General features: G+C 46.9%; 1 protein-coding gene across 4 annotated transcripts in view; it reads left to right on the top strand.

Moving 5' to 3' along the window:
• Positions 1-12,213, top strand: part of LOC138452994 (zinc finger protein 793-like) — a 404,979-nt gene that overhangs the window by 242,099 nt on the left and 150,667 nt on the right. For all 4 annotated transcript variants that reach the window (XR_011260346.1, XM_069605395.1, XM_069605396.1 and 1 more), the window contains exon 5: positions 2,980-3,093. Coding sequence is in view for 3 of the 4 variants with exons in the window: in XM_069605395.1 (XP_069461496.1) it covers positions 2,980-3,093 (114 nt within the window). In the remaining variant the exon portion in view is untranslated. The remainder of the gene's footprint in view (positions 1-2,979; positions 3,094-12,213) is intronic.

The following is a 12,213-nucleotide window of genomic DNA, read 5'->3' as shown; positions in this document are numbered from 1 at the left end:
TCACTCAAAGGGTGGGGAGCTCATGCCAACGATCTGACAATCAGCGGTCGTTGGTCTCCATCGGAGTCCAAACTACACATCAAACTTCTGGAGCCGAGAGCAATCAGACTGGCGCTGAAAGCTTCCTTGCCGTCTGTCAGAGGAAAGAATGTCCTGATAATGACGGACAACACAGTGGCCATGCACTACCTAAACAAAAGAGGTGGTGTGGGGTCACTACCTCTGTGCAAAGAGGCAATGCAGCCCTGGTATTGGGCAATTCAAGAAGGAATCTCCTTAATGGCAGTTCATCTAGCCGGGGAGGAGAATATGTCGGCAGATGCTCTGAGCAGGCAGAGCACGGTGTCCCACGAGTGGGAACTGGCTCAGGAAGTCATTCAAGAGACCTTCGTCCTTTGGGGAGCCCCTCAAGTAGACCTATTTGCGACCGAAAGCAACCGGAAGTGCGAAAGGTATTTCTCAAGGGAATTTCCCCCGAGAGGAGCCCTGGGGGACACGTTCGTAGTGGAGTGGTATTTCCAACTATTATACGCCTTCCCTCCGATTCCCGTCATTCCTCAGGTCATCAGGAAATTGAGACGCTTAGGGAGCCGCATGATCCTAATTGCCCCGGATTGGGCCAGGAGAACGTGGTACCCGGACCTTCTAGACACGTCCATCTGTCCACCAGTATGTCTTCCTCAGAGAGAGAACCTTCTCTCTCAAATGGAGGGTCAGGTTCTCCATCCAGAGGTCAAAACGCTCAACCTTCACGCTTAGTATCTGAAAGGCTGAGATATAAGGATTGGAACCTTCCAGATGACGTCATGGAGGTGTTGCTTTCAGCAAGAAGACCAGCAACAAAGTCTCTTTACCGTTGCAGTTGGAAAAAGTTTTGCAACTGGTGCAGAGAAAAGAATGTCGATCCTTTTTTATGTCCTATTCCGGAAGAATTGTCCTTCGTCCTGTCCCTAGCACACAAAGGTCTAAATGTGGGAACCATTAAAGGTTATCTTGCAACACTTTCCATCTTCAAGCGCTCATCAGAAGAATGCTCCTACTTCAAAATCCCTTTGATAATACAATTCTTAAAAGGACTCACAAATGTGTTTCCTCCTCATCCGTTTCAAGTTCCAATTTGGGATCTCAATCTAGTCCTAAAATTCTTAATGTGTGCCCCTTTCAAGCCTACGCACACTTGTCCATTAAGATTACTAACATGGAAAACTGCTTTCCTAGTTGCTTTAACATCTGCAAAAAGAGTGAGCGAATTGCAGGTACTGTCTTTTGGGCCACCCTATACTGTGTTGCATAAGGACAGAGTTGTGTTGAAGGTTAAACCCTCATTTTTACCAAAAGTGGTATCTGAGTTTCAAGTCAAAAAATTGCTTTACCCGCATTCTATCCTCCACCCCATCCTAGTAAGGAGGAGGAAAGATTACACAGGTTGGATCCAAAAAGAGCTTTAAGCTTTTACATCTCTAGGCTTTCTAGGCTTAGAGTGGACAATCAACTGTTTATTGGCTACACAGGAAAGATATTGGGTAAGTCAGTGACAAAGCAAACGATATCACACTGGATTGTGCTGCGTATTGCAGAATGCTACAGATTAGCACAAAAAGACCCACCAGAAGGTCTAAGGGCTCATTCCACCAGAGGCATCGCCTCACCGACAGCCCTACAAAGAGGTGTTCTTATAAGGTCCATTTGTGAAGCAGCAACTTGGTCTTCGCTGCATACTTTTTCAAAATGATATAGCCTGGATGCTTCCCAATCCAAGGAGCTGAATTTTGGTAAAGCAGTTCTATATTCAGCCATCTAAAAATATTGAACAAATCTAGTCCCTCCTCCACAGAAATTGTCCTTACTGCTTTGGGAGTCTATCTAAGATGAGGAATACGTTGGAGGACACAATCCACTTGAAGAACAAGTTACTTACCAACTGGTAACGTTCTTTCAATTGGATGTTCCTCCAACGTATTCTTCGTTGCCCTCCCAGCCTACCCCTCTGTAGGGTTATTGCCACTCCAAAGCTCTCGCAAGGCAAATACATGTCTGCCGGCACAATCTACACAGTGGAAAAATAGATAATGAAAGGGCAAAAACAGAACTGAGGCCAACGGGCGCCGCACGTGCTACTTATACACCCGATGACGGAGGCCTTCGAGGGACCATCGACTCGACGCACGGCACCCTCTGCCGAAATTCTTTTTTCCGAAGCTGGATGGAATACATCTAAGATGAGGAATACGTTGGAGGAACATCCAATCGAAAGAACGTTACCAGTTGATAAGTAACTTGTTCTTCTGCCAGGAAACGCCTACAAAGCACTTTGCCCTGGAATCCAATCCAGATCCTGCAAAAGTTAATTCCATGTATGATAGGTCATTTTGAGTATATGGTACTCGAAATACCATTTTGCAGTAAAAAGAAAACATGGCATACAGGAGTGCACTGAAAGAATTTATAAAAAACACGGTTTACTTCCACAAGCCTGTCCTAGTCACATCAGAAAGGTAACAAAAATGGTACTACAGAAAAAAGAAATAGGGGCACAAAGTATCCCTGCAGCACTTCACTTTAAAGTCATAGGTGCCACATTAGAATCACAAAAGCAGATAGAGTCCCTGTACATTGGTAACCATGAGGGCTAACCAGTGCCCACAAATAAACAAGTTTAGCAAGGGCGGGGAAGCCAAAAGGCCTTACTTAACTCTAGAGTCACGTCCGGGTTCAAGGCATGGCAGAATAGCTGGGGGTTGCATTGATGTCAATCGAAGGGCAGTTGCTAAAAGAAAAATATTTCCTAACTGCAGAACCAGCCTTTAGGGTATCTATATTCTACAGAAAGCAGCGGCTGTAGTTGTACACCAAATGTACGCCTCATAGAACACTTGACAATGCTCTCTTTCGATCGTTATATAGCCAATCCAGCAATTCATGTGACCAATTTCTGGAAAATGTCTTTTACATGTTTTTTTTCTTTTTGTCCAATTACAGCCCCTTCTAAGCCAAGCATTTCTTTAAAAGTTCAGAAAGTGTGTGAGTCGTATTGCCGGAATCAGGAACAGCCGGAGCAGGAAGAACATCTCAGTGCTGGAAATCCTGCCCAAAGTGAGTAGTTTGCAGAGCTATCCTTAATTAAATGTTGTACCTTGCACAGACTAGATCAGAAAAAATAGTTTTTTCCAGTCTGCCGATCTTTTTGATAATGGCCACGTTCCAAGGAAGGGACTGGTCCATTCTTGTTATCGCTGCAACAGTTCCAAGGAAGGAACTGCATTCTAAGGAAGGGACTGGTCCACTCTAGCTTTCCACTTGATAGTGCCGACGTTTCAAGGAAGGAACTGCATTCTAAGGAAGGGACTGGTCCACTCTAGCTTTCCACATGATAGTGCCGACGTTTCAAGGAAGGAACTGCATTCTAAGGAAGGGACTGGTCCACTCTAGCTTTCCACATGATAGTGCCGACGTTTCAAGGAAGGAACTGCATTCTAAGGAAGGGACTGGTCCACTCTAGCTTTCCACATGATAGTGCCGACGTTTCAAGGAAGGAACTGCATTCTAAGGAAGGGACTGGTCCACTCTAGCTTTCCACATGATAGTGCCGACGTTTCAAGGAAGGAACTGCATTCTAAGGAAGGGACTGGTCCACTCTAGCTTTCCACATGATAGTGCCCACGTTCCAAGGAGGGAACTGCATTCTAAGGAAGGGACTGGTCCACTCTAGCTTTCCACATGATAGTGCCGACGTTTCAAGGAAGGAACTGCATTCTAAGAAAGGGACTGGTCCACTCTAGCTTTCCACATGATAGTACCGACGTTTCAAGGAAGGAACTGCATTCTAAGGAAGGGACTGGTCCACTCCAGCTTTCCACATGATAGTGCCCACGTTCCAAGGAGGGAACTGCATTCTAAGGAAGGGACTGGTCCACTCTAGCTTTTGACATGATGGTGTCCACGTTCCAAGGAAGGAACTGCATTCTAAGAAAGGGACCGGCCCTCTCTAGCGTCCCACATGATAGTGCCCACATTCCAAGGATGCAGCTGCATTCTAAGGAAGGGTCAGGCCCTCTAGCTTTCCACATGATGGTGCTCACGTTCCAAGGAAGGAACTGCATTCTAAGGAAGGGACTGGCCCTCTCTAGCTTACCACACGATAGTGCCCACGTTCCAAGGAAGCAACTGCGTCCCAAGGAAGCGACTGGTCCACTCTAGCGTTCCACCTGATAGAATGGGATGCAGCTGCATTCTAAGGAAGGGACTGGTCCTCTCTAGCTTTCCACATGATAATGCCCACATTCCAAGGAAGGACCTGCATTCTAAGGAAGGGACATGTCCTCTCTAGCTTCCCACATGATAGTGCCCACGTTCCAAGGAAGGAACTGCATTCTAAGAAAGGGACTGGTCCACTCTAGCTTTCCACATGATAGTGCCCACATTCCAAGGATGCTGCTGCATTCTAAGGAAGGGACTGGCCCTCTAGCTTTCCACATGATGTTGCCCACGTTCCAAAGAGGGAACTGCATTCTAAGGAAGGGACAGGTCCACTCTAGCTTTCCACACGATAGTGCCCACGTTCCAAGGAAGTAAATGCATTCTAAGGAAGGGACTGGTCCACTCTAGCTTTCCAAATGATGGTGCCCACATTCCAAGGAAGCAACTGCATTCTAAGGAAGGGACTGGCCCTCTAGCTTACCACACGATAGTGCCCACGTTCCAAGGAAGCAACTGCGTTCCAAGGAAGCAACTGCGTTCCAAGGAAGCAACTGCGTTCCAAGGAAGCGACTGGTCCACTCTAGCGTTCCACCTGATAGAATGGGATGCAGCTGCATTCTAAGGAAGGGACTGGTCCTCTCTAGCTTTCCACATGATGGTGCCCACGTTCCAAGGAGGGAACTGCATTCTAAGGAAGTTACTGGTCCTCTCTAGCTTTCCACATAATAGTGCCCACGTTGCAAGGAAGGAACTGCATTCTGAGGAAGGGACTGGTCCACTCTAGCTTTCCACATGATAGTGCCCACATTCCAACGATGCAGCTGCATTCTAAGGAAGGGACTGGTCCTCTCTAGCTTTCCACACGATAGTGCCCACGTTGCAAGGAAGGAACTGCATTCTTAGGAAGTGACTGGTCCACTCTAGCTTTCCACATGATTGGGCCCAACTTTCCATCTCTCTGACCCATTATTGTAAGGTGGAAGACCCATCTTACATCCATTGCTTAGCTAGGCCGTTTTTCTAAAATTCAAACAAAAAGGAGAAATGTATTTGTACCACTTTTTCACTTTCTTAGCTTAGGCACTAAACCCAGCATACATGGTTCAGGAGAGTACCATTACTTTATATCCATGACGTACTCCGACATCTCTACTACTTCTCTCTGCACACTGCTACCTTTGCACAATGATGGACTTCTATCCGTACATTTTGGACACAGATTGTCAAAGTAATTAGTAAATGTCTACTTGAGCCATGGAGCCATATATGTTCTCTGCAGAATTATTGTGCTAAATTTGTTTAAATCGAACATCTCGCAATGCATACTTGACTGTCAGGCAGGCATGTTTTTCTCCATTTTACGTATGTGAACTCCTTAGCTACGTGTGATTTCCATTTTTCTTTGTATTTTAGTGTAGGCTTTGAGACGTTGATATGCATTGCTTTTCTACGTTTTGTGACTACTCCTCTGTACAGATCTTGGGATACCACGGTTCCCACCAATGCCAAAGCCTTGGTTCCATCCAGCGATCCCTAGCTGCCTTGGATAATCGTCCACATTGTAGAAAGCACACCTGAGGAATCTGGAATTGCATCAAGAATCCATTTGTGCCAAGAAGCCACTGGCCTCACCACTCCGCCACTCTTCAAGGGACCCAGATGGAAGTACCTTTTCAGCTGCTGTACAGTGTGGTAGGATTCACAGAGAGCAACCTTTAGTATTTGGGATCTTGTTGTTCTGTTACCTGAATACTCTTGCCCACACTTCCCAGTATCAGCAGATATCCCACCAACCTTTTTACCTTTTTCTGTTCCAGCACCTAATGGATATGCCCAATTCAACAGAGTGATCTATTTCCCAATCAGCCATTGTTCTGACATCCGGCCTGGTGAGAGCCATTGAGCTACAACTGCAGCTTGGTGACCGGCAACTGATGTTGGTGGGGGTGGGTGACTGTTAGGGAGAATTCTCAGAAATGTGCTAATTCCCTTCTACCTTAGAGACCCCCAGCTCTTTTGCTGGACTTTAGGACTTTTTATCTCTCATGTAATTTTAATGTGATTCATTTTCTGTGTTTATTTTGACTTTGGAGTCTGACAAACTCCATAGGCATCATCTTTGCATTGGGTCACACAGCACCTTCAGTGCAGTGACACAGGGAAGCCTCTTAGATTAACTCAAGGTAAAAATACCTTGTCTTGATAAACTACTGTTTCCAAGAGCAGTAAAGTGGAATTGACTTTACTTACATTTTGTAACTTTCTAGACCCAGCACACACTATCTTACCATAGCGTGCTGGAGGAGTTACTTAGTATCCCCTTTGTCTAGTTGCTCATGTAACATTTTTTATGTTACCCTTTCTACAATTAATGGCTGGTGGCAGTGGTTTACTTTTTACTACCATTGTGTGTTTTTACTGCAGGCTGCGTTTGCAGCTGCAGTAAGGCACCCATGGGGGTCCGTTTTGTCAAAATGGCCCCGATCTTCTTTTTTTGCCATTTCCTGTTGGAACGGTCCTTCTTGAGATTTACTCTGCACCAAACCAGGTTTGGTCTCTTTGTTCGTTTTGTCTTTGGCGGGATTCAAAAGTGAAGCTCGACTCTGGCTCCAGTATGTCTGGCAGAGGCAGGAAGTGAGGAAGGTGTCCGAAACTCCCTGTGCTTAATCCCCTTGGTTACAGGAATGCACCCAAAGGTGATTGGCCGGCTGTCTGTCCAGCTAGGACAGCCACCCTGCTGTGTGATTGACAGCTAGGCTGGAATGAATGGGAGAAACCGGCATAAAAGGCGAAGCTTTTTGGCTTGGAAGGCAGAGTCGATCAATGGACAAAAGAATCCGAAGAAGAACTTGGAAGAGCCGCCTACTGCAACTCCCGGACCGTTGGTTTGCTCGGTGAAGCCCTGCTGCTGTGCTGAAGCTCCGAATTCACCTCGACTAGAGAAGCCCTGCTAGAACGACTTCTCCCTTTGAGTTGGTGGTACCAATCAACCCCAAAGTAAGCCGGTCTGGACATCCTCTCGGAGCTGGTGTTATTTCTACTGCTGCTGCTACAGGAACCGAAGTGCCAGGGAGAGAAACACCAGATCGTGTGCGTTGCTTTTAAGTTGGACCCGAGCACTCCGGACTTCCCTGATGCAGGACTGACCAAGTCTGAGCCACCTCAACAGAGTGCTGAACCCCAGAAGCAAGGAAAGTTTGAAGTGGTATCCGAGAACCGCGTTGGTTCTATTTACTGTCAGACGCGAGGAGCTGAAACACAGAAGGACCGCTGAATTGAAGTTTGCCCATTGCTGCCTCTGACCTTCCCATTGCAGAACAGGAGTCCCCAGAGGTCCTCCCGCTTGTCCCCACGACTGAGGCTCAGGCAAAACAGGATCTGCAGAGCTGTACAGGAACAGAAGCCAGCTGGAACCATTTCTTCTAACAAGAGGTACTGTAAAGTCTAAGAAAACCTACCTCTTGTTTTGTAGTCTTGCTTGCTCTCATTTGAGATCTGTCTTGGTTATCTTACAGAGTTGCTAAAGCTTTGCCCTTCACAAGCCTTACATCTTGTGGCCCTTCAAGTGTTCTATTTGCTACAAACATTTCTAAAAAAATTGTGCAAGACTTTACCTACCTGCAAAGACGATCTCCAGCTCCTCTTGACATTGTGCAATTAACATTGGCTGTCCTGGTTCCCTGAGTGACTCTTCTTACCTCTGACTTTGTGCTTTATCTTTTCCCCAGGAAAGGGTGAATTTACTGAACATTGGAAGGTTTCAAAAGTACTTGCCTGTTTATGAATTATTTGTTAGCCTTTGTTTTAATCCTCTATTCTATCTTTTACACCAAACTCATTATTGCTCTAAAGGTAATCAAGGTCTACAGTGTCCTAGCTATTTAAGTCACTTGACGGTGTAGGAAGTGTCTGTGTGCATCCCCAATGGGTATCATCTGATTTAGAGAAACTAAGAGTGTGTTTTGAATTGTATTTTAATTATTACATATATGTTGTGCCCTTCTGAAGAAGGCTTATACAAATGACTGTGAAATAAATTAATAATAGTTTTATCAAGAATCCCTGGGTATAATTGTTTATTTGAATAACTGTACTGCGAAACTCTGTGTCACAACATTACTGCTCACATTGACCCCTCTTGAAATAAGCCTGGCTACTCGACCACACTATCAGCCTATGTAGTTCAGACTTATACCAAAGGTTGGGTCCCTATTGCCAGGAGGTCAAGGGTATTGTAGTGCACCTTAAGGACACTGCATACAATCTTGCCTAACAGTGACGTCCGTGGGCGATTCCCATCCGCTTCCCAACTGGGTTTCAACCAGTCAAGAAACCAGTAGTAATCAATCCAAAGAAAAGATAGGTGATAGGGGGGCACTTGTCGGCTCTAAAAGGAAATAGAACGGTATTAGGAAAGGAACAATAAGTATCTCTCTTCAGCCACACAGCCCCAGGTATTTAGTCACCTTGTAAGTTCCAGAGATCAAAGAAACTAGGAGTCCAGGAATGATGGGAATGGGAGAACCGAATCCCCGGAAACAAAGACGATATAAAAGTCAAAAAAAGGCGCACAGGGACCTCCCGGGCATCTCAAGAACTAAAGGGATAGAGTAAGTAAGTCCAAACGTTAATGTGAAGAATCCATAAAGTGAAGAAAAGTCCAGAACAAATCCTGACCGAGTAATTGTAGAAGAAATGAACCAAAAGCTGGGAGGCAAGACGAAGATAGACCAACACCACTGGAGTGAAACAGGAGGGAAGGAAGTCAGACAGGGTCTACGTAAGTGACAGGTATACCAGGAACAGTATTAGGCAATCAGTAAACCGGTAAACGGGCACAATGCAGTACACAGCGATATCAGATCAGTCCATTTCCAAGGCAGTCCAATAATAAGTAGATGACAGTGAGCAGCCAATAGAATCCTCTCAGGGGGTGACAGGACAGCGTGAGGGAGAGGAATCGCACTACATGGAGAGCTAGCAACAAACAAATAGATGCTAGAATAGGTAAGGAGGACAGAAACACTGAGTAACCAAGGCACAGGGACAGCAGATACAGGTAACTAGCTCACAAGCAAGGAGCTACCGGAGCTTTGTCGAGTGCTGTGTTCTCCGTCATAGCTGCCTAAATGCTTCCGTGTTGGTGGCTCTGCCCCTTCAGAACACACCATGCTGCGCAATGTGACAGACGTTCAATGCACTTGCGTGTTGTCCTGGGAAATGTCCCATTTTCCAGGCGCAGCAGAGGCTGCTAGCATCTCGCATGGGGTCTCCGGGCCCACGCAGTGTTGCGGCCCAGAGCCCTAACGCTTGGACACCAGGAAATAGATCTCTGATCTGTGATCCCTATGCTTCCATCTTAATTGGAATGCTTCAATACCTTGCCCTGTGAAGGGTGATTATTCACAATACTCCCCCTGATTCATGATAGAGATTTATGTGAGTTGAGTCCTAAAAGCAATTCCCCATCGCCTCTATAGGGGATCCTCCTGTTCTGAAACTACTTCTTCTGGGATCCATCTTCCAACCCCTGGAACTCTTCCTTGGGGTCTCCTGTGGCCTTCCCTGTGGTTGATAGTCGCAGCATCTTCACCTGTTGAATAGATCAGACTGTCCGCCAGAAGTGTGGACTTTTCCATTACTTCTTATGGAACTGTAAAGTGACATACAAACTCTCATTTAGGTGTCTCTGGAGTACTTACCTACCCCTTGATATTTTCCCTGAATCCCTCTAGGGCAGTGGCCTTCAAACCGTGGGGCTGGCCCCCCCTGAGGGACCCAGAGAAAGTCCAGGGGGGCTTGAGGTATTCAAAAAGGGAGTATGGTGTGAATGCTTTTAAAAGAAAATATAAGTAGATAAGGCATCTGGGAGGACGCAACCACAATACATTTACTCGAGAGGCGGCTTAGCATAAAAACATCTCAATACCACGGCTCTAGGTGATCGGTGAGCTCTGGATCAAGTTTCACAATGTTTGTACTTACTTGTGATTTCAGAATAACCATTTTTAAAGTCATCCCGGTCGCTACTGCTAAGGTAAATGTACTTGCATCTAGTAACAATGTGTCTATTTGTATTGAAATGGATCGAGAAGGTCACTGTTAGTGCAATGCTTATTGATTCTTGGAAGCTTTTGCTAAGGTATACTATGGCTCCTTCCTCTCACTGGCTTCCATGTATTATTCTGGGTGAGAGGGCATTAACACTGTGTGAGGTCCTAGGATGTCAAATTGATGTTGAATTGTGATTTAGCAAAACAGAAAGGTGATGGCTGGAAGGTTTTGAATAAATCATAACCACTGGCAAAGCTCTGGGCAACCCTCCAGACCATCGTTTTTCAGCCTGCCAAGCCATTACAGAAGGGGAAAAACCATATGCAAATCAGGCTTGGTCCTACCCCAAAAGGGGCAGTCCAGCCCGAACTGCTAGGTCACATCCCTTCTGCACGAGACCACAAGCATCCCCAGACATGTTTCAGCCTTGTTGGGCGTCATCAGTGAGGAGTAGCTTGGGTCTCTAGGCCCGGCAGACTCGGGACCCATGTCTGGGCATACCCGTCCCACTCGGGGTGACTTTAGCAAAACAGAAAGGTGATGGCTGGAAGGTTTTGAATAAATCATAACCACTGGCAAAGCTCTGGGCAACCCTCCAGACCATCGTTTTTCAGCCTGCCAAGCCATTACAGAAGGGGAAAAACCATATGCAAATCAGGCTTGGTCCTACCCCAAAAGGGGCAGTCCAGCCCGAACGGCTAGGTCACATCCCTTCTGCACGAGACCACAAGCATCCCCAGACATGTTTCAGCCTTGTTGGGCGTCATCAGTGAGGAGTAGCTTGGGTCTCTAGGCCCGGCAGACTCGGGACCCACGTCTGGGCATACCCGTCCCACTCGGGGTGACTTTAGCAAAACAGAAAGGTGATGGCTGGAAGGTTTTGAATAAATCATAACCACTGGCAAAGCTCTGGGCAACCCTCCAGACCATCGTTTTTCAGCCTGCCAAGCCATTACAGAAGGGGAAAAACCATATGCAAATCAGGCTTGGTCCTACCCCAAAAGGGGCAGTCCAGCCCGAACTGCTAGGTCACATCCCTTCTGCACGAGACCACAAGCATCCCCAGACATGTTTCAGCCTTGTTGGGCGTCATCAGTGAGGAGTAGCTTGGGTCTCTAGGCCCGGCAGACTCGGGACCCACGTCTGGGCATACCCATCCCACTCGGGGTGACTTTAGCAAAACAGAAAGGTGATGGCTGGAAGGTTTTGAATAAATCATAACCACTGGCAAAGCTCTGGGCAACCCTCCAGACCATCGTTTTTCAGCCTGCCAAGCCATTACAGAAGGGGAAAAACCATATGCAAATCAGGCTTGGTCCTACCCCAAAAGGGGCAGTCCAGCCCGAACTGCTAGGTCACATCCCTTCTGCACGAGACCACAAGCATCCCCAGACATGTTTCAGCCTTGTTGGGCGTCATCAGTGAGGAGTAGCTTGGGTCTCTAGGCCCGGCAGACTCGGGACCCACGTCTGGGCATACCCGTCCCACTCGGGGTGACTTTAGCAAAACAGAAAGGTGATGGCTGGAAGGTTTTGAATAAATCATAACCACTGGCAAAGCTCTGGGCAACCCTCCAGACCATCGTTTTTCAGCCTGCCAAGCCATTACAGAAGGGGAAAAACCATATGCAAATCAGGCTTGGTCCTACCCCAAAAGGGGCAGTCCAGCCCGAACTGCTAGGTCACATCCCTTCTGCACGAGACCACAAGCATCCCCAGACATGTTTCAGCCTTGTTGGGCGTCATCAGTGAGGAGTAGCTTGGGTCTCTAGGCCCGGCAGACTCGGGACCCACGTCTGGGCATACCCATCCCACTCGGGGTGACTTTAGCAAAACAGAAAGGTGATGGCTGGAAGGTTTTGAATAAATCATAACCACTGGCAAAGCTCTGGGCAACCCTCCAGACCATCGTTTTTCAGCCTGCCAAGCCATTACAGAAGGGGAAAAACCATATGCAAATCAG

This window comes from Ambystoma mexicanum, chromosome 4p (assembly GCF_040938575.1).
Source record: "Ambystoma mexicanum isolate Mex_15411 chromosome 4p, UKY_AmexF1_1, whole genome shotgun sequence".
In the NCBI taxonomy this organism is placed as follows: Eukaryota; Metazoa; Chordata; class Amphibia; order Caudata; family Ambystomatidae; genus Ambystoma; species Ambystoma mexicanum.
This window is presented reverse-complemented; position numbering and strand designations above follow the sequence as displayed.